The 23,495-nt window shown below is 37.1% G+C and overlaps 2 protein-coding genes across 2 annotated transcripts; both read left to right on the top strand.

The window, feature by feature from the left end:
* Nucleotides 1-4,243: 4,243 nt before the first annotated feature.
* LOC145230663 (organic cation/carnitine transporter 2-like) lies at nucleotides 4,244-8,423 on the top strand. The gene is made up of 12 exons (XM_080096156.1): nucleotides 4,244-4,447; nucleotides 4,508-4,590; nucleotides 4,702-4,804; nucleotides 5,009-5,112; nucleotides 5,546-5,700; nucleotides 6,091-6,259; nucleotides 6,316-6,436; nucleotides 6,743-6,861; nucleotides 7,019-7,233; nucleotides 7,571-7,753; nucleotides 8,137-8,275; nucleotides 8,350-8,423. Exons 1-12 carry the CDS (start codon nucleotides 4,259-4,261, stop codon nucleotides 8,399-8,401), a joined length of 1,632 nt encoding a protein of 543 aa, XP_079952282.1. The 5' UTR covers nucleotides 4,244-4,258; the 3' UTR covers nucleotides 8,402-8,423.
* A 3,712-nt stretch (nucleotides 8,424-12,135) lies between these two features.
* Nucleotides 12,136-17,601, top strand: LOC145229388 (organic cation/carnitine transporter 2-like). The gene is made up of 12 exons (XM_080094718.1): nucleotides 12,136-12,410; nucleotides 12,472-12,554; nucleotides 12,695-12,791; nucleotides 13,124-13,227; nucleotides 13,507-13,661; nucleotides 14,634-14,802; nucleotides 14,861-14,981; nucleotides 15,690-15,808; nucleotides 15,978-16,192; nucleotides 16,522-16,704; nucleotides 17,163-17,301; nucleotides 17,365-17,601. The coding sequence occupies exons 1-12, from the start codon at nucleotides 12,222-12,224 to the stop codon at nucleotides 17,414-17,416; spliced, it is 1,626 nt and encodes a 541-aa protein (XP_079950844.1). The 5' UTR covers nucleotides 12,136-12,221; the 3' UTR covers nucleotides 17,417-17,601.
* The last annotated feature ends 5,894 nt before the right edge of the window (nucleotides 17,602-23,495 follow it).

Genomic DNA, 23,495 nt, shown 5'->3' with positions numbered 1-23,495 from the left:
TTTCATCTGTGCTGTATGTCCAGTTGTGGCATCGCACAGACTAGGTGATTCATGGGGTTGTACCCTGTGCTCCCAACAAACTGGAGTGCCGTTGAATGGCTACACTAGCCAATGCGGCCGATCTCTCGTCACCAGCTGCACTGATGAGACCTTATAGATCCCGCAAATGTTTTGAAAGTTATTTAACCAATCGAAAACACTGTACTTTCTTTCATGGACAACAATAATTACAATGTTGTGATGTGACATGCGGTGTACCGCAAGGGTCAGCTCTCGGGCCTCTTATTTTCTTACTCTAGCCTACATCCCTTGCATCCGATTTTGAAACTCGGCTTTTCGTGGATCACACGTGCCTTACAATGCCGTCCAGCAAAATAAAACTGTTACAGATATCAGCATTTAGATGAAAAATGTTATGGGTTCCACGCAAATGCTAAGTTACATTAGAAATAAAATGTAATCAGCTTCCAAGTTGAGACATAATGTACAGATGAAAACCCTTAAAAACCTATACTATTCACTCGTACACCTACCCCACCTTTATGGGCCGTATCTTGGGGCTTTGCCAACAAGACACACATGCGACAAATAAGCTTGGTAGTCCTGCAAAATAAGATTCAGAAAGTTATCACTAATAGCCCTTGGCATTGCTTTACAAGAAAGTTAAATCTGCAAACAAATTGTTTAAAATTCGCGATATGCATGAGATGGAACTTGCCAAATTTGTATGTAACTTTAAGCACAATAAGTTACCTCCACTATTCGATAATTTTTTTATTTTCACATCAACCATACATAAACATCTCAGAAGAGATATTGCCAAACAAAAATTTTTCATTCATAAAGGCTTTTACCAGTCGCAGCCAACATAGGCTACACATCGGTACAAATGCACAAAAGTATGAAACGATTTAGCGTGCAAAAATACCAATGCAAAAACCAGAATGGCAGCGTTTAAGCGCAACCTGAACCTCTTTTTTGTGGCCACTTACTTAAAGCAGCAATCACAATGAAGTCCACTAATCCGCAGTTCTGGGTGTTTTGCTGCAACAGTGTGTTTTGCTTCAATTACTGCCTGTATCGTTTCCAATGATATATCGTTTCTAATAATAATACAAAGTGCCAAAGTTACAAGTTGGACCGGGTTTCGGGCTTGTTTTTTGGGGGGTTCGGTCCTGATGCAATTCTGGACAAAGCACTTTGACGCCTCGTTTTGATTTAGGACACCATATAGGCAGCGAAACAACTACTTACCGTTTTACGTGTTAATTGAGTATTTACGTGCGGCTTAGTACACTTAGTATTGCATATAAGGACCACATTACAAAAGACTTGCGGGACATGTTGCAGAATTCAAGCCTTCTTGCCAATTCTACCTTACAGTCTCTTGACTGGCAGAATAAGATAGTCGGTTTTAGATGCACTTTATTTATTGTTTAGTGATTTAAAACGGATTTTTCACCACCTACACCAAATAGAACCAAAAAACGTCACAACTAACAAACAGTCCAAACAATCTAACTTATATAACATAAACTTATCTAATACAGCGAAATTTAATACATACAGCACTGGACACCGCAAGGTAAAGAAAAAGGCCGAAGCTTGCCTGGAGGGAGACTTTCCGCAAAGAACTGGAAATGAGAGGGTTAAACATGAAGGAGATAGAGGTTATCGCAAAATACAGAAAAAAGGTGGAACAATCTTGCTGCCCAATGCACCCAAGAGCGCGGGAAACTATGATAATAAATAATTAGTATACACTTTTAAGGGAAATTTCCCAAAGCAGAATGAATGGCATAATTATGGAGGTATCCAAATTAAAATGCTTTTTTCAAAATTTATGAATACGCCCCTGTATTCAACTGTAATCGGATGAAGTGTTTCTGTTTAAGTTTATGTTGCTGTTTGCTGTGGTTGGATGGTGGAGTAAGGAATAAAAACAGGGAAATAATTTGCCCGTCCAACTTTTTATGTAGTAATGAACTTTATTTCCCCGAAATCATAGGTTTCCTTTGATTCGACTGTTTGTTCAACCGCTGCTAACCGCCTTAATTTAACATGATTGTTAGTTACAGTAATCTTTGCAAATTTGCTCTTGTGAGTACATAAAAAAAAGTCTTGCGTTTAATATACATATCCAACAGTTGTGTCACTATGTCAAACGGCACAGGTACACTTTATTTTTGGTGAATTTTGAACTAGTGCAATTGTGCTGCTACGATACTCTTTACCTATCAAAATCAACTCAAAAAAGATAGCGACCTTACAGGCCAAAACAGCCGGTTAGAGTATTTTTAAGGTCGTGCCACCGTATCTGACCTGACCGTGCTTTGTCTATGAAACCTACATAATGTACGTGTTGATGGAGGTCTTATTTGCCCGCAACGTAACTTTTTTAACATCTTGTCTTTCTTTTAGAGATATTAATAGACTTTAAGGTAACGAATTCAACAAATGTAGTCTATGCTGGTTGTTCGCAAAATTGGTTTCAAAACTATGGTAAGTATAGCACAGGCCATACCTACACGATATTTTTATTTCCCCAAAACTCCCATACTTTGTGTGTTTAAGTCGTCATAGTATCAGTTAGGTACGCTGATTCCGCTCATATTTTAACTGTAGCCTACTAAACCGAACCAACTAAAAAATCTTTTGATTGGAGAGGTTTGGGTGGGTATTTTTTTTATCTTAACTGAAACATCTTCGCCCTACTGCATTTGTTGCAAATTCATACAAAACACAGAACGGTTGTACAAACAGGCTATACTATTAATTAATGAGCTGGTAATATTTCCGTATGGTTTCGCATTACTCCGTACGGTTTCGCAAAACGGATTTCGCATCCATTTTCCAGGAAAAAAACAGCATTTCTATCGTTGTTTGTGTAAATGGAGGTTTTGTCTCCAAAACAAACCATGATTTTAGAAAGAAAAATCTAAAAGCGATACAATGTTGTAGGATAGATGTTGTTGTGTATTGTCACGAAACTTACTGATCAGCCAAAAACCCTGAGAGATAGTAATTGACGTATTTTAGTTTGATAATATTTTAGGGCGTTAAATTCCTTGTATTTGTTGCAAAACGTTGTAACTTAGAAACTTTTCAGTCGACTGTTTTTCTTACTGCCTGATCAACTTGATTTAAAATGGTAAGGAATATGTATGTATGTATCACGGTGATACTATCACCACATGCTGGGACATAAAGATGTTTAGGTAGTTAGTTGGTGTTCGTTTCTACTCACATATTTCGCTTAATATATCAAGCACGTGTTTTCAGACATTTGATCTATTCGCATGTAAAAGAAGCGCATATATAACCAAAATTATATGGGTCGAACTTGGAATGGTTACATCAGTCTAGCTAGGAGAAATGTAATGGTTTTAAATGGACAATCTTTGGCATTTACCTGTTATGCCAAATTAGAGTTGACTTAATTCGCATGCCAACAATTTACAATTTAAAGTTGCATCAAACCAAACTCATCATTTGCAGACTTTGACCAATAAAGTGGCATTTTAGCGACACTAAAATGAAAATACATGAACCAATAACATGTATATTCTGTTGGGTTTCCACACGCCTGGTGTTTCCCGGAGACGCCCGGAATTCGTGGGTAAAATCTGCTTTCGGAAATTATTTTCAAAAACACTTCTATAATGTTCGGAATTTTAGCGTCTATTAGTCTAACCTACATTAATTCTCTGAATTATTTCCATGGGAACTCAAAAGTTTACGTTTCAACTGTTTTCTGTGCAAACCAAATTATTGGCATGAGATGAAAGCAATTAGCAATTAGGCAAATTAGAAAAAAAAAATTTTTTTTGTGCCTTTAAAGCTAAGTAAGCCCTATTAAAAAGAACAGAATTTCCTAAAACTAGCCTGTGTCTATCGGTTTTCGTGAACTTGTAAAACTGTCGGATTTGTAAAGAAACAAAATTGCGCTTTTTATCTCGAGGTGTTTTTTCTAAGAAAACGCCTCGGTTTAACAGGATTGTTTCATCCAGATCTTCGCCTGATAATTTGGAGATTTTTTATTCAATATCTCGTAATTCTTTTTAATATAAGTTTATACATTAAACCATGTTGTGGTAATGTAGTTGTATAACAACTTCTTCCTGTTGGCTACCTGTTATACTGCATTCTTTTCCACTGTTTAAAACATTATGTAGCGTATTACCTCGGATAACTGACCGTTATGTTTTGTGGTTGTTAATCTTCCTACTAAGCAGCAAGAGTCATACACTAAACAGTTATGGATGACAGTTCAACGAGCCGAAAGCATAAGTCTGTCCTGGACACTTTCGGCACTTACCAACGTCGAATATGTTTGCTTTTATGTCTTTGCACTGTTCCTAACGGAATATCAACCTTGATGACCGTTTTTACCCAAGAAACTCCACCTTACTTTTGCAATGATTCGCTGATCAACATAGACCTTGGGGTAAACTGTTTTATTCAGCTTCACAAAGTAAAGGAATCGATTTTGTGTTTTGCATTACAGAACAACTCGTTGTCAAACTTAAGTCGGTCCATAATCACAATCGATGTCGATAACAAAATGGAACAACTTGATGTTTGCCACCGGTAATAATAATTGTAGATTCTTAAATGAACTTTGTGTCATACAACTTGTATGCAAAAACGTTTTTGGAAAAAAAACATATATATCGTTTTTCCTCTATTGATAACTTTAAGGTCAAGTCTTCAAGTGACAAACCGGACAGAAGGGAATTTAACCACTAGTTTGTGTGATGGAGGATGGATGTTTCGAACAGATAAAAGAACAGTGACGACAGAGGTTTGTTTGTTTGTTTGTTTCCTTGCTTGTTTGGAGAAAATAACATCAATGTAAGTTTCTTTTGCAAATTGAAACAATTTTTATGCAAGCCTTCCACTGATGTTTGGTTAAGTTTAAAGGGTGGTAATCAATAAGACCGCCACGTCTTCCCATTTTTGTCGCCATTTTAACATATGGCCGTTTACATGCTTTTTGCAATTGCAGTGGAAACTGGTGTGCGACAAAGCTTGGATAAAACCTGTCATCACAAGTGTGTATCTTTGTGGACTTCTTTTCGGATCTGTTCCGTCTGGTATTTTATCCGACAGGTAAACTTTGCATAAGACAAACATAAACTCAAGTGAGACGCTTCGGCAATCGGCCCAGTAGAAAAAAACTGCGATTAACGAAAATAAACTACGCAAGTAATGTAATTTTGGGTGATGCATTTGTAATAATCATTATTTCACAAACCAGAAGGAAATTGTTCATATGTGTAGTGGTCACGTGCTTTTAAATCATCATTTTGGCATAATGATTTGGCTAAGAAAACATAATAAAACATGTAGCTTTGCAAGCATAACGTTTCGTTTCCATCAAAATCACATCTTGTTTGTATATGGCATTGACCGGTGTTACTTTATTGTACCATGTGTTCTTATGATTCAGTAACTTTTGAACGTACATGTGTTGCAACCTAAACAGTTTAGGAATAATTGGTCTCCAGCCATCGGCAAAGACACTCGTAATCCTATTTTTTAGATTTGGCCGAAGACCATTATTTCTATGGGCAACTCTTGTACAATTCGTGAGCATTTTTTTAGCTGGCTTTTCTGTAAATGTCGAAATGTACGCAGCAATGATGTTTATTATGGGAGTTTCGGGTTTAATCAACTACCAGGTTGCTGTTCTAATGGGTAGGAACGAGTTTTACTTTTAGCCAAAATTAGCATAAAATTCTTGCTGTTATTTATAACTTCATTTAGGTCAATATTAAAGAAGTTTTTTGCAAGTTTCAACAGCTTTTATATAAGACTACAAGGATTACACATTGCTTTAACGGTTGTAATTTTTTCCTTTTGTTTACAAGATCCGACACTACACGTAAGATCTTGTTAACACAACATGAAACAAGTTGCATCCACCGCTACATTAACGCCTAATACTTGTTCATTTTCTTTGGTCATTAAGACAGGGGTGTGCAAATATTGGTTTAATTAGCGGAACAACTTTTATTCAATGGCCCGCGGTTGCACACCCCTTCTTAAAAAAATTTGTTATTCGAGAATGTCAATCATACTTATCAGCTTCGGAAATAACTGGTCCTGATTACCGAGCACTCCTTACCTTGGCAACGAATTTGGCTTACTCACTCGGTTACATGATCCTTCCACTCTTTGCCTTTCTACTCCCCGATTGGCGCTGGTTCATGAAAGTTTTTGGACTAACAGGAATATTATACATTCCAATCTATTGGTAAGTCTGTACTACGTTTTTTCGATTTCGTTGCTTATCGTGTTTTTGAACTACAGGTTGTTTCCAGAATCACCACGTTGGCTGCTAAGACAAGAAAACAAAGATGAAGCGATTCGTATGATAAGACACATCGCAAAAGTCAATAAAATACCTATTGAGAAGGAAATTTCATTCATGGTAGAGTAGACTGTAATAAAAAAACGGGAGGCGAGAAATTGCTAAACCGCGATCATATCCCGGTCCAAATTGGCTGGAACTGCGGTTTGCACTTACCGTTTTTACTGATCCACTTTTGAAAAGATTGAAATTAGAGAACCGTTTTCCGGATGGAAAAGTGTGTAAAGTATTCTTTTAATACAACGATCAGACAAAATGACTGTTATTGGTCAAACTAAACAATTATATAGATCCTAACACTTTAGTGTTCAGATTTAGTTTGCAATTTTAAATTAACATGCATTTTTACATTTGTACTGTTTCAAGGAACCTTTAAATGAAAACGACAAAGATAAAGAGATAAAAGGTGAAAATCACTTCACTTATCTGGACTTATTTCGTACAGCTGCCATGCGAAATCGAACTTTTATTCTATGTTTAGCATGGTGAGTACAAACACTTAACTTTGTGCTATTAAGAAGCACAGATGAACAACCTATACCTTGTTGTAAATATTTCGTTCAATTCATTTTTCTCTGATTCGTACAAGACACATTGATATAGGTTTAAAGTAGACTAAGTATCTTAAACTATTTTACGCAGGATGTGTGTAGGAGCTGTTTATTACGCCATTGGTCTCAACACTAGCGACTTGGAAGGAAATCTGTATGTGAACTGTTTTATCTCAGCTGCAGTTGAAATCCCAGCGTATGTTTTGGGGACATACATCTGCGAAAAACTGGGCAGGATTCCCAGCATGGCTGGGTGTTTTACTTTAGGTGGAATCACGTATGGAATCGTCCCATTGCTACGGATATGTAAGTAGGATTTGTTTCGTTTTGTCTTGGTCCATTTAAAGGTAAACCCCCTTTTTCGGCACCATGTTGAGAGCTAATTCAGCTTACTGTTCATAGTAAATCCCTGTATGTAACACAATATCCACAAAGACTCAATGAACACATTTTTATGACAGTATTTATAACACTTGGATAAATGGATAGTGTTTGAAATCCTGTTTCTAATGTACTCCACAACAATTCATGAACCAACTTCCGCAAATGTCTACATTTATTATAATAGTAGATAATATCAAATCACTTTTGATCAATTAGACAGTAATTTTAACTGAATTTTTGTTACTGTTGGTTGATCTAGTTCATGCGACACTAGCACTGGTGTCAGCAATGATTAGCAAGTTGCTGATCACGGGGCTGTTCATGTTGGTTTACATGTACACCTGTGAAGTTTACCCCACACTACTCAGGCATATGGGAGTTGGTGCTTGTTCGACGGTTTGCAGACTTGGAAGTATGCTTGTGCCATATCTCATATTTGCTGGTAAGTTTTTTGTTTCTCATTCAAAATGTCACCTTATGTTGTCGGACCACAGTTTGCATGTCAAGAATCGCTCCATACGATATTTGAACTTTTAGTTTTGCAAAAAAAGGCGAATGCAAGTTTAGACAAGCACTTCCGCAACTTTGGCATTTGAAAAGAATTTGGATTAGACTTGGAGTGTAAAATTTTGGGAAAATACAAATGACCACGAACAAAGATTGGAAGATATTTGGATTTCGATAATAGCCAAACAATTCCAATTTGATTTAAAATGAATTAGAATTTAGTTGTGGTGAAAAATTGTTACCACCCTTTTGATTTTAGTTCAGTTTCGAAATTTGTATTTCTTACCGACAATTTAAAGAAAATTATATGCTTTTCAGGCAATCAAATACATCACACAATTCCCTATGCAGTGATTGGCATATTCAGCATCTTTGTTGGTTTTCTCTGCTTGCTTTTGCCTGAAACTAGAGGAAGGCCTGTTCCTGGCACAATGGAGGAAGCTCTGCAGTTTAAGCGGTAAAGTGACGAGGCCTTTGTGTTTCACCACTGCTTTTGCTTATACTTAAATTGCTTTCAATGTTTGCTTACAGGGCGGCTTATTGCACTACAAGAAAAGGGGGTTCTCAAAACATTGAGTTGTAATCAGATGAATGCATTTGTGTGAAATCAACTTACTTTAAATTACCGCTTCTCTCACTTTTAGAGGATCTAAATTCTAAAACAATGTTTCGTGTACACAGTTATTTAATATGGTAATTCTATCATCGTTGTATTGTCTCATTTTGTCAGCAACTGTACATGGATGAGACTAAAACGCTGAATCGCGGGAGATGGCGGAACGTTGCGGAAACTGCTGAATATCGTGTAAAATTGCTGACAGTTAGTACTATTACGGTTGGAGTGATGTTTTATAATAGTAGTTGAATAAAAAAATGTTCCTGCCTAAAATAATTCAGCAATTTCCTGACATTCAGCGATAGCGATAGCGCGGGAAGTCTCCCTCGGCCGCGGAATGTTTCCCTAGTTTGCGAAATGATCCCGCGTTTGCAGAGTGATCCTCACAATGATTCAGCAAATTTTTTGAAAGTTATGTAACAAATCGAAAACGACCCCAATTGGGGTCGCGTAATATCACTTTTTTTTGGGGGGGATGCTTTTCTGGACAAAGCACCCTGACCCCTCGTTTTGATTTAGGACACCATATAGGCAGCGAAACAACTACTTACCGTTTTACGTGTTAATTGAGTATTTACGTGCGGCTTAGTACACTTAGTATTACATATAAGGACCACATTACAAAAGACTTGCGGGATATGTTGTAGAATTCAAGCCTTCTCGCCAATTCTACCTTACAGTCTCTTGACTGGCAGAATAAGATAGTCGGTTTCAGATGCACTCATTTATTGTTCAGTGATTTAAAACGGATTTTTCACCACCTAAACCCAATAGAACCAAAAAACGTCACAGCTAACAAACAGTCCAAACAATCTAACTTATATAACATAAACTTATCAAATACAGCGAAATTTAATACATACAGCACAACTTAGATACTGCTGAAAGACTAACCACACTACACGGATGTCATCAAAGGAAACTGTGGAAGTAGGACACACACAAGGTTGGCAGTTATGTCGTAACAATGGACGTATGGCGCAAAGGTTCCAACGGCGGAAAAAGTTTTTGCTATTGGTGAGCGTTACTGTCCGTTACACATGTGTTGCGCATGTCAGGCGAACTGGCTCTGAAAATCGCTATGAGCTGGACACCGCAAGGGAAAAGAAAAAGAGGAAGGCCAAAGCTTGCCTGGAGGGAGACTTTCCGCAAAGAACTGGAAATGAGAGGGTTAAACATGAAGGAGATAGAGGCTATCGCAAAATACAAAAAAAGTGGAACAATCTTGCTGCCCAATGCACCTAAGAGCGCGGGAAACTATGATAATAAATAACTAGTACACTTTTAAGGGAAATTTCCCAAAGCAGAATGAATGGCATAATTATGGAGGTATCCAAATTAAAATGCTTTTTTCAAAATTTATGAATACGCCCCTGTAGTCAACTGTAATCGGATGAAGTATTTCTATTTAAGTTTGTGCTGATGTTTGCTGTGGTTGGACGGTGGAGTAAGGTAAAATACAGAGAAACTCATTTAACGTGATGTTAATTGCAGTAATCTTTGCAAATTTGCTCTTGTGACTACATAAAAGAAGTCGAAACGTTGTAGCTAATTGTGTCACTATGTCAAACGGCAGAGCTATACTTTACTAAAAAAAGATAGCGACTTACAGGCCAAAAATAGCCGGTTAGAGTATTTTTAAGGTCGTGCCACCGTATACTATCGGACCTGATCGTGCTTTGCCTATGATACTTAAATAATGTACGTGTTGATGGATGTCTTTCTTCTACAGATATGAATAGACTTTAAGGCAACGAATTCAACAAATGTAGTCTATGCTGGTTGTTCGCAAAATAGCACAGGCCATACCTACACGATATTTTCATTTCCCCAAAACTCCCATACTTTGTGTGTTTAAGTCGTCATAGTATCAGTTAGGTATGCTGATTCCGTTCATATTTTAACTGTAGCCTACTAAACCGAACCAACTAAAAAATTTGATTGGAGAGGTTTGGGTGGCTATTTTTTTTATCCTAACTGAAACATCTCCGACCTAGTGCATTTGTTGCAACTTCATACAAAACACAGAACGGTTGTACAAACAGGCTATACTGTTAATTATAGAGCTGATAATATTTCCGTATGGTTTCGCATTACTCCGTACGGTTTCGCAAAACGGATTTCGCATCCATTTTCCAGGAAAAAAACAGCATTTCTTTCGCTTTTTGTGTAAATGGATGTTTTGTCGCCAACACAAACCATGGTTTTAGAAAGAAAAATCTAACGGCGATGCGATGTTGTAGGATAGATGTTGTTGTGTATTGTCACGAAACTTACTGATCAGCCAAAAACCCTGAGAGATAGTAATTGACGTATTTTAGTTTAATAATATTTTAAGGCGTTAAATTCCTTGTATTTGTTGCAAAACGTTGTAACTTTTCAGTCGGCTGTTTTTCTTACTGTCTGTTCAAGGCACATGCTGGGACATAAAGATGTTTAGGTAGTTAGTTGGTGTTCGTTTCTACTCACATATTTCGCTTAATATATCAAGCACGTGTTTTCAGACATTTGATCTATTCGCATGTAAAAGAAGCGCATATATAACCAAAATTATATAGGTCGAACTTGGAATGGTTACATCAGTCTAGGTCCTAGACTAGACTCTAGGACAGGGGTACACAACCTTTTTGCTAAGACGGCCGCATCGCAGATCCTTATTTCACCAACGGCCGCCAATTACACAATAGGCGTATATAAAGTGTGATGCACAGGGTTACTATAGGCTGGTAATATTCTTACGGTCTTACAAAATCTATTTAATGCAGTTTGAAAGTCAAAATATTTAGCAAAAGAGTTTTTTTTACGTCACGGCCGCCAGTGCATATATTTTAATAAACATGTCCAAGGCCGCACAAAATCGTCTATACGGCCACATGCGGCCTTAAGGCCGCAGGTTGTGCACCCCTGCTCTAGGAGAAATAGAATGGTTTAGAATGGACAATTTTTGACATTTACTTGTTATGCCAAATTAGAGTTGACTTAATTCGCATGCCAACAATTTACAATTTAAAGTTGTATCAAATCAAACTTATCATTTGCAGACTTTGACCAATAAAGTGGCATTTTAGCGGCACTAAGGAAAAATGAAAATACATGAACCAATAACATGCATATTCTGTTAGGGTTTCCACACGCTTGACGTTTCCCGGAGACGCCCGGAATTCGTGGGTAAAATCTGTTTTCGGAAATTATTTTCAAAAACACTTCTATAATGTTCGGAATTCAACATCTATTAGTCTAACCTACATTAGTTCTCTGAATTCTTTCCCAGGGGAACTCAAAAGTTTACGTTTCAACTGTTTTCTGTGCAAACCAAATTTTTGGCATGAGATGAAAGCAATTGGATGATTTTTTTGTGCCTTTAAACCTAAGTAAACCCTATTAAAAAGAATAGAAGTCCCTAAAACTAGCCTGCTGTGTCTATCAGTTTTCGTGAACTTATAAAACTGTCGGATTTGTAAAGAAACAAAATTGCGCTTTTTATCTCGAGGTGTTTTTTCTAAGAAAACACCTCGGTTTAACAGGATTGTTTCATCCAGATCTTCGCCTAATAATTTGGAGATATTTTATTCAATATCTCGTAATTCGTATTAATACAAGGTTATACATCAAACCATGTTGTGGTAATGTGGTTGTATAACAACTGCTTCCTGTTGGCTACCTGTTATACTGCATTCTTTTCCACTGTTTAAAACATTATGTAGCGTATTACCTCGGTTAACTGACCGTTATGTTTTGTGGTTGTTAATCTTCCTACTAAGCAGCAAGAGTCATACACTAAACAGTTATGGATGACAGTTCAACGAGCCGAAAGCATAAGTCTGTCCTGGACACTTTCGGCACTTACCAACGTCGAATATGTATGCTTTTATGTCTTTGCACTGTTCCTAACGGAATATCAACCTTGATAACCGTTTTTACTCAAGAAACTCCACCTTACTTTTGCAATGACTCGCTGATCAACACAGACCTTGGGGTAAACTGTTTTATTCAGCTTCACAAATATAAAGGAATCGATTTTGTGTTTTGCATTACAGAACAATTCGTTGTCAAACTTAAATCGGTCCATGATCACAATCGATGTCGATAACAGCAAAGTGCAACCAGATGTTTGCAAGAGGTAAGCTTAGTACTTAGCATACTGCAGATTCTAAAATAAATTTCCAATAAGTCACTGAACTTGTATGCATAAACTTTTGTAAAAAATATGCTTAGTAGCCTATGTGTTTTTCTGTATTGATAATAACTTTTATGGTCAAGTCTTCAAGTGACAAACCGGACAGAAGGGAATTTAACCACTAGTTTGTGTGATGGAGGATGGATGTTTCGAACAGATAAAAGAACCGTGACGACAGAGGTTTGTTTGTTTAAAATTAGCTGTTTTGAGGAATTCTGTTTAAAGCAAGGTTTCGTTTGCAAATTAACATAGTTCTTTTTGTTGCCAATTTTAAATAGGCCTTCTAAACTTTTACGTAAGTCTGAAGAGTTGTCATCAATAAGCCTGTCACGGGGCAAAAACTTGGCCAAATGGTCCGACGCGCCTGCCCCACATACAAACATAAAAAAATCTTGATCGTGATTCGTCCTCGGGAACGAGTTCCAAAAAAAGACTTTCACGAATTTTGAAACTTGGCATTAACAACATGTTTTTCCCACATTTACTTTCTTGCATGTTTATCGTATTTGCAGTGGAAACTGGTGTGCGACAAAGCTTGGATAAAACCTGCCATCACGAGTGTGTATCTCTGTGGTATTCTTTTTGGATCTATTTCGTCTGGTGTTTTATCCGACAGGTGAGCTTCCTTCAGACAAGCATGGCCTAAACACTTATTTGGTCATTTGGCAAACTTGAAAATATGTCTGCAGTCGATCAAGATAAAAATACGCAATTAAAGTAATCGCAGTAAAGTTAATTTATTTTAGAGTGACCCGAACAAGAATTTACTTTGCCCAACGGTTGCTGCCTAAAAGGGTTAGAAACAACTGCCTTACAAAACAAAAAGTTATGCGATAACCTTAACAGTTTCCAGAATTTTACAAACTTCACACGCTCATTAGGGTATTTTTTTTAGATTTGGCCGAAGGCCGTTATTTCTTTGGGCAACTCTTCTACAATTCGTAAGCATTTTTTTAGCTGGATTTTCTGTAAATGTCGAAATGTATGCAGTAATGATGTTTATTATGGGAGTGTCAAGTTTAATCAACTACCAGGTTGCTGTTCTGATGGGTAAGAATAATTTTACTTAAAAAAATATAATACTTGATCTTGTTTTTTGATCCATAAGACAGGGACGTGTGACCTTTTTGGGATGCAGCATTAGGACTAAGTATATTAATCGGCTAAGATTTGGGATCGCTTGCAAATATTGCCCTTAAATAGTTTAGCGCAGTTGTCTTCAACCTTTTTTTGCGAAATCGCCCCCTTTGTGGCTCTTTTGCGGATCGCTCCCTATAAGGTTATGATTTTGTATGAAAGTTCTTGTCTCTTGAGAAGTGGGCAATTTGATTTACTCAGCAACGCTAAAGTTTCGAGTAACCGTCAAAACCGAATGTAATTGCTACAGCATCATGCAAATTTAATTTCATCAGGTTAATGCATCTTTTGTCATGTGGGTTTGGAACAAAGAGATATTACTGGGCAGAAATGACTCTCACACTTTTCATAGTTAGGCTGTACTTCAATATATAACCAAAATTGACCAAATAAAATGTTACAAATACTTCGCAGTTTGCGAAGCGCCGGTATAGGATGTGTGAAAGCGAAACAAGTTTAAATGAAAGCTCGTTATCGTTGTACTAAAAAGGTGTGGTCAGTCGCCAAATATATTGAAGTTTCCCTGTGGAAATTGCCCAACCCATGCTCTCGAGTTAAAAAAACACAGTGTATTCATATAAGAGCAAGTTTAAGCTGCCCCCTCTCTTAACACAATTGTGTCTAGTGTTTGTTTGCAGGACGAATATAATGTAGTTATATGATAGCTGATTACTATTGCGTATTCTTTAGCAGTTGTATATTTTCGTACTATTAGGTATTTCGAAATCGCCCCTTTAGAAAGGTAATTGCCCCCAACTCCATAAATTGACACAACCGCCCCGGTTGATTAATCCTTGCGGGTCACACATTTTAAATACAAACGTATTTGCGGACCACTACCACCCCACTTTCAGAAATTTATTATCGAGAATGTCAATCATACAGCTTCGGAAATAACTGGTCCTGATTACCGAGCACTCCTTACCTTGGCAACGAATTTGGCTTACTCACTCGGTTACATGATCCTTCCACTCTTTGCCTTTCTACTCCCCGATTGGCGCTGGTTCATGAAAGTTTTTGGACTAACAGGAATATTATACATTCCAATCTATTGGTAAGTCTGTACTACGTGTTTTTCGATTTCGTTGCTCATCGTGCTTTTTGAACTGCAGGTTGTTTCCAGAATCACCACGTTGGCTGCTAAGACAAGAAAACAAGGATGAAGCGATTCGTATGATAAGACACATCGCAAAAGTCAATAAAATGCCTATTGAGAAGGAAATTTCATTCATGGTACAGTATAGACCAGTGCTCTTCAACCTTTTTTGGTCTGGTGAACCCCTAAAGTTGTTGTGACGAACTCATGTACCCTGTTTACTTAAAATCAAAACTGTTAATGTAAACATTTTTGATTAAAACCGTTTGACGTAAATTAACGTCAATCTGCACCGTGCGCAAAACGTCTTTTGAAATAGATATACGTCGACCGGACTGAAAGTGTTAGACATCAACATTTAAAAAAAATAAAAGGTTCATTTATACATCAATTGAAACCTACACCCTTTTTCAAATATCCTGAAGGTAAAATATTAATGGTTCATTAAAAGTTTGTGATGCACCCTTGTATACCCTTTCGTACTGGTGCACCCCATGCATATTTTGGTGCACTCTCGGGTGCACCGTGCACACCGGTTGAAGGGCACTGCAGTAGACTGTAATAAAAAAAATGGGAGGCCAGAAATCGCTAAAACGGTTCAAATTGGCCGGAACCTGGGTTTGCACTTACCGTTTTTTTGGATTTTCACCCAACCACTAGATTGAAAAGTAGAGAACCGTTGTTCCTGATGGAAAAGTTTGTAAATTACTCTTTTCATTCAACCATCGGACACAATGACTGTTATCGCCCAAACGAAACAATTATATAGATCTCTAACACTCAAAGGGTTCAGAATTTAGTTTGCAATTTTAAATTAACATGCATTTTTTTTTTACTGTTTCAAGGAACCTTTAAATGAAAACGACAAAGATAAAGAGATAAAAGGTGAAAATCGCTTCACTTATCTGGACTTATTTCTTACAGCTGCCATGCGAAATCGAACTTTTATTCTATGTTTGGTATGGTGAGTGCAAACACTTAAGCTATTGAAAAGCACAGCTATTGAACTATTGAAAAGCACAGACGAACAACCTATACCTTGTTGTAAATATTTCTTTTAATTTATTTTTCTCTGTTTCGTACAAGAGACATAGGTTTAAAGTAGACTAAGTATCTTGAATTATTTTATGCAGGATGTGTGTAGGAGCTGTTTATTACGCCATTGGTCTTAACACTAGCGACTTTGAAGGAAATCTGTATGTGAACTGTTTCATCTCAGCTGCAGTTGAAATCCCAGCGTATGTTTTGGGGACTTACGTCTGCGAAAAACTGGGCAGAATTCCCAGCATGGCTGGGTGTTTTACTTTAGGTGGAATCACGTATGGAATCGTCCCATTGCTACGCATATGTAAGTAGGATTTGTTTCGTTTTTTCTTGGTCCATTTAAAGGTAAACCCAATTTTTCAGCGCAATGTCGAAAGCTAATTACTGTTCTAAATCTCTGTCTGTAACACAAAATTTCAACAAAGATAACACTTTTATGGCACCATATAAAACGCATTGATATCTGGATTTAGTGTTTGAACTCATGTTTCTAATGTACTCCACAACCATTCAAGAAGCCCTATTTTAACTTTCTGTAAATGTCTACATTTATTACAATAGCGGGTAATATCAAAATCACTTTTTGATCAATTAGACAGTAATTTTAACTTTTTTTACTGTTGGTTAATCTAGTTCATGAGACATCAGCCCTGGTGTCAGCAATGATTAGCAAGATGCTGATCACGGGGCTGTTCATGTTGGTTTATATGTACACCTGCGAAGTTTACCCCACACTACTCAGGCATATGGGAGTTGGTGCTTGTTCGACGGTTTGCAGACTTGGAAGCATGCTTGTGCCATATCTCATATTTGCTGGTAAGTTTGTTTTCAAAGTCGCCTTGTGTTTTCGGACCACAGTTTGCATGACAAGAATTCCTCTTTGCGACATTAGAATCCATATTTTTGTAAAAAGTGCGAATGCAAATTCAGCCAAGTACCTCCGCAAATTTGCTGTTTAAAAAGATTAGAGTGTATGTTGTATCTTGAAGTTTGGGTCCACGAACAAAGATTGAAAGATATTTAGGTATAATAGTTAAACAATACCAATTTGATTTAAAATTAGAATTTACTTGTGGTGTAAAATAGACACCACCTAAGTTATATTTCATTTTGGTTCAGTTTACCAACTTCAACTCCAGTTAATCTTAGAAAAACGAAGAATTCAAACAATTTTTGTTGATAGTGATTTTTCATTTGTAAATGTTACCTTTGTATTTATATAGACTGTTAAGAAAATTTTATGAATAGCTTAATATAAATTCGCTGCTTTTCAGGCAATCAAATTCATCATACAATTCCCTACGCAGTGATTGGCATATTCAGCATATGTGTTGGTTTTCTCTGCTTGCTTTTGCCTGAAACTAGAGGAAGACCTGTTCCTGGCTCAATGGAGGAAGCTCTGCAGTTTAAGCGGTAAAGTGACGAGACCTTTGTGTTTCACCATTGCTTTTGCTTATACTTACATTGCTGTTACAGGGGGGCTTATTGCACTACAAGAAAAAGCGGTTCTCAAAACATTGAGTTGTAATCAGAAGAATTCTTTTGTATGAAATCAGTTATTTTGTAGCGATTGTGACATAATTTGTGCAAATTCCGCAATAGTTGTTTACAAAAAAAGCTCGTTTGGAAGTTAAAATGTGTAGCAACCAAATCCAACTGTATTGACAAATCATGTTCGGACTTTGTAATGTATTCTGTCGCAGTTAATTAGGATGTAGATGTGACTTCGTGATCTGATGTTTACGTGTTTAACCATATGCTTTGTCCTGTGCTGTGATTGGACGCTGCTTTGTGTGGGAATTGTGCAAAGTCAATCACAAGGGCACATGTGTACGATTTACCGGGGTATATAAAATCGCACTGGTTCTATTCAGCCCTACTTTCTGGCATTCTGTTTGACTTGTGCCTGCTTATATCTGGGTGTTGCTTTCATTCTTCAGTAAGTAATAAACAAACGATCCGAATTAAGTGCAAGACACTTGTGTGGAGTTTCCAGGAGTCGGTCCTGACAAGCCCAGGAGCTTGGGAGGTCAAGGGCGGTGGTATACCTATTTAATTTGTAGTGACGCGGTTATATCCTTGAGACTCTTCAGCGAACATTAACATAAGTCTTGCTCGTGGTCACTAACAGTACAAACCCTTAATTAGGTTTGAAACCGTTCTTGCTTTATTGCATTTTGACGGAACTTATTCAGAAGGTTATAGGAACCATTTTTCACAAAAGCTTTTTGTATTAGATATCCACCAACATACTCCAAAGTTTCTGGAAAAAGTATGTAAAATTGTTAGCATATAGCCATCTACACATGCACATATGCCGCACAACTTTACCTGTTTCATGTGGAGTAACACTTGTTACAGCATTGCCTTTTCTTCTTGATCCAATCTGCAGCGGGGTTTTGTGTTGTATTGTATTAATTTTGAAACCGGGCATGAACATGGTACACAACAGTACAGAAACAACACACTAGTGCCACAGAATCGGGAAACGACTGCAAAAATCTCGCGTATAATACGCCAATGCAAAAATTTGTACATAAAAAGGACATGATATTTTAGGACGAAGCAGCCGACTACGTTTAAAACAGTACGGAGCGAAATTTAAAAATAAATTAATAGCAAAACGAACACACAAAATTTATTTATGTTTACACTGTACAACACAAGTAAAAATAAAAACTAATCTAAAGTTGTTTCGAGTGAATGCAGTTAGCACATTTTCTTTGGTCAGCACGTCCTGTTCCTGTTGGTTTTGGATGCTCCTCTCGCGAAAAGTTTGAATGGGTTGACTTGAAAATGGAGATGAGGCAACTGAAAAAGTATACTCCGAGCAGCATTGTTTGTCTTTTTCTGAGGCACCAAGGATTATTATTTTTAAACACTGTGTATAAAAACAGAATATGCAGTGAGAAAGCAGAGTACTAAATCATGGTGCTGTTTGCTGCAACTTTCTAGTAGTAAATTGTTATTTAATTATTATGAACGATTTTCTGATATAGGTACATCATTAAATTTCAAGTCATTCAAGTATTTAGGGGCTGCATGCTTTATGGACTGTTGTATATTACTACTGCTGCAAAAAGCCAAGAGATAACCGATCTTGGTTCGACGATTAGACACTCCACTAATTAAATTTTTATTTACGTTCATAGTTTATTATTTATCATGGTTTGTTGCCAATTTTTAAAATTCATTCCTAAAGTCAAACATATAAACTTGTTGCAGATGTTCTGAATTTTACTCAGGTGTTCTTTCCATGATAGATTTTAATGGATTGTTAGACTCAGGAATAGCACAGATTTGGCGGATGCTACATTTTGTCTATTTATTTCCACCTGAAATTTTGGAAGTGCATTTTGGTTCAAAGGACGGAAGAAAAAAATTGTGTGAATGCAATGTTAAGTAGTAACTTAATTCTATGTCGCAAGTTGTGAAAAAGGTGATGTCAGCAGCAAACATAATGGCATCGCCTATTGTCAGGCAGTTTGGCAAATCATTTACATAAACCAGAAATAGTAATGAACCAAGGTTACTTCCCTGGGGTACACCATAACTTACTGCTAGATCATTAGATGTGCTGTTACCCAATTGTACTCTTTGTTTTCGGTTGGTGAGGTAACGCTTAAAAAATATATATGCAACACTACTTATCCCATAATGATATAACTTTCACAATAGAATGGTGTGGCCAATAGTATTAAATGCCTAAGATAGATCTATAAATATGCCAAGTACCTGTTGTTTATTACAGAAGGCATCGATGATACTCGATATTAGTAGAGAAGCAGCACGATGGGTTGAATGACCTTTTCGGAACCCAAATTATATAGGATTAAAAAAATTGTTGTTTAGAAATGAGTAAAGTATGTTGTAAACTATTTTCTCCAAAATTTTTGAAATGTTTCATAGCAGGTTAATGGGCCTATAATTGTTTGCTTATTTCACATCCCCCTTTTTGTTCAAGTACCACTTTTGTCGTCTTAAATGCCTTCATGAAAACACCAGTTTCCAAACAGAAGCTAAAAATATGACTGAGGCAATCTACAATTTTGGGAGGCATATATTTCATGATGTTTAATGATATTCATGATGCTTGATGTTATTTCATCTAATCCACAGCTAAGTTTATTGTCCATATTATCAATTACTGACTTAACTTCACCGGGGTAGGTTGGGAACAAGAACATAGAAGATTTGGAAGCTGGTTCCAAACACATTTGATAAGGGGTTTTAGGTGTGTCCAACTGACAGACCAACTTTTCTACAACAGTAAAGAAATGATCATTGAACTAATTTGCTATTTCAGTTTCACTCATAAAATGAACCGCACTGCCATATTTGTTCCATATTACCACATATATTTTGCAAAACTAAAACTGTATTTTCAAGGATAAAGTTGTTAAACACCCAAATGCTATAAAATGTATATATTTTCGCCAAACAAAAAAGTTATGATTGATTTCACTCTGGAGTGAACAATCAACTACCTTTCTAGTACTAAGTGCTCTATGGCAGGGGTCCGCAAATAGTGGGTCGCGACCCAAATTTGGGTCGCGAGCCGTTCCAGTCTGGGTCGCGAAATATTTTAAATTTCCCAAATATAAGCATCACAACTACAGTATTAATGAATTTCGGCTTTTTTTCAACCTTTTAATCATTATTGCATTGTTACGTATGACTGCGTAACTGTGACCTACATCTATGTAACAATGCAAAAAGTTAAGCACACCTATGCAAGCATGTTTTTTCTGATTAGCTGTGTTCTCAACACAGAGCCCACAGTTCTCATTTGTGAATAAATACGTTCGTTTACCTACTGTTTTATGTGAAAATAGCATAATAACAGTCTTAATATTGATATTTGATTAGTATTTTCCACAGACTTGATGCTTGGGTCGCGAGAATTTGGAATAATTTTGCAAAATACTTGGGTCGCGAGAATTTAGAGAATTTTTTTTAGGGTCGCGCCAAAAAGTATTTGCGGACCCCTGCTCTATGGTGCTATCTAGGTTATTGTAATTTATAAGATCATTGTATCCCTTACTGTAACATAGCCCTGATGAAGGCGTCACGTATATGGGACGTCGAAACGTCGTTTTTTTGCCATACAACTTCTAGAATGGCAATGATTGGTTGTTCATTATGCCTGTTCATTAGGCAACACCAACTTTTTTATACCACTAATTATTTCTCGTTTTATTGTCTATTTGTCTTTGTGAAAGAGTCTGGTTGCCAAGCCTAGAGGTACACCGTTACGATGTTCACTCTTAAAGTGGTACGTAGCCACAGAAAGGTTGGTAATCAATGTGTCATTGGAAAATGAACAAGACTTTTATTTATTTAAAAACAGACAATGTTTATGGTGTTTTTTATTCAAAAAGCAACAAGGTGGCCAAGTAACTATTGTAATTACAAAAATATATGCCTGAACTTCAAATTTTGGTTCAAACACAAATGTATTTAGATGTAAAGTCGCCGACAAAATGAGACAACATTACGATAACAGAATTAACCATGTTAAATAAGTGCGCACAAGTGCGGGCGCTCGTGTATACGCGGTTCCCGCAATGAATAACAAGGCCGTGGATTGACTATTGGTTTGGAAATGTCCTCTGCGTCAGCTGAACGTCTTGGGCTTTGTTGTTCTTTCTTGAAAGCTTGTTAATTCTTCTGCTTCTCGTGGTTCGTATCGGTCGTCCGCAGTAGCGAGTAAGTTCATTATTACGATTCTTGCTGCATGACATGACCCACAAAAGATAAATTTAGTTCTTATCTTTTATTCTGGTTACGCAACACACATCAAGTCTCAATTATCTCAAGGTAAGAAAACGATAAAAAAGAGAAACGTCAACGATAAAACATTGGGTTTTAAACTGATACTCGTTTTTCTTGCGATCACTGCATAACAGTACCTTCTTTTACTCATATCAGTTATTGGTTTGTTTTAAGTTAAAACGCTTGCAAAGATATGCAGCACTGCAATGGATTGCACAACTATTTCGAAACACCCGGCTTACGCAACAGCCAGTCTTATGGTCAGACTGTTGGAACATAACTGGAATCTGGGAACAAGTACGATTGTAGGAACAGCGACACTGAATATGGACTTCCAATAGTTACTGAATCATGAGAACACACGGCACAGTAAAGTTAGACCGCTCAATGAAATATGTCGCAAAAACAACATATAATATCCATGGGCACAGTTAAAATTGTCCAATGCTTAGCCCAACTAACCAAAATGATGGTTTAAAAGCACGTGACCGCTATACACAGGAAACATTAGTTTACAAGTTAGATCTTCGAAAAGTAAAGTAAGTACATCGCTATCCGGATTGCTTTAGATGAGTAGATAAGGTGAACTAACGTATATATAATTGATTTCACAAAAATACATTCTTCTGATTACAACTCAATGTTTTGACAAGCACTTTTTCTTGTGGTCTAATAAGCCGCCCTGCAAAGAAACATTAAAAGCAATTTAAGTATGAGCAAAAGCAATGGTGAAACACAATGGTCTAGTCCAGGGCTACTCAAATGGCGGACCGCGGTCCATATCCGGACCTGTGGGGCGTTGGATGTGGACTTCGACACAGTCATTTGATTACGGCAGTGGTTCTCAAACTTTTTTTTGTTGCGACGCCTTTGTAAAAGTTTTCTGGACTTGCGACGCAATAGCAAATAAACGTTAATGAGGAAACTTATTATTAAAGTTGTGTTGATTGATACAACAACAAAAAGCCACAAAACAGAACTATTCAGCGACGCCCTTGGAAAATTAAAACGACGCACCAGGGCGCCGCGACGCACAGTTTGAGAACTACTGGATTACGGCAACACAGAACCTCATTTGTGTGTTATTTCTTTGAACATTGCTATGTAGAGGCAGTTTTTAAAATAGGGTCCGCATAGCGATTGATCTGCCTGGAGCCTAAAGTCCTGCCAAAATCTTAAGTGAGTTTGGATTGTCCAAATGTTACAAAAAATGATCGATTATTCCACTTTAAAATTAACAAAGCGGCAATTGTTTGTGCATAATTGTATCTGTGATGTAACAAATTGAATTGTAAATCATTATCGTACGAAGCAATCCTGCAAAACCAGATGAAATGTATTCTGTATGACGCTGTGCCAATATACTCCCGCAAGGAGTAAAATCACGTTTAGTGCCCAGTTTAAGATTTCATTTATAACCGCCATTCTCTCCATTAGCTATGACCAAAATTGGCTAACAAATGCTGCATTTGCATTTCTGGTGTCCGGACCTTCGGTAATTTTTACCTTTTCTATCTGGACCTTTCTAGACACTTTACCGCTTAAACAGCAGAGTTTCCTCCATTGTGCCAGGAACAGGCCTTCCTTTAGTTTCAGGCAAAAATAAGTAGAGAAAACCAACACAGATGCTGAATATGCCAATCACTGCATAGGGAATTGTGTGATGTATTTGATTGCCTGAAAAGCAGCGAATTTCTAGCTACTCGTAAAATTTTCTTTTTCACAGTCTAGGTCAGCGGTTCTCAACCAGTGGGCCATGGCCCACTGGTGGGCCATGGAAGCATTTTGATTAGGCCACAGACCAATCAAATAGAAAGCTTTTTTTAAGAATT

The sequence above is a fragment of the Phallusia mammillata genome, chromosome 5 (assembly GCF_965637545.1).
Source record: "Phallusia mammillata chromosome 5, kaPhaMamm4.hap1.1, whole genome shotgun sequence".
In the NCBI taxonomy this organism is placed as follows: domain Eukaryota; kingdom Metazoa; phylum Chordata; class Ascidiacea; order Phlebobranchia; family Ascidiidae; genus Phallusia; species Phallusia mammillata.
The sequence above is the reverse complement of the archived record's forward strand: the minus strand, read 5'-3'. Positions and strand labels throughout refer to the sequence as shown.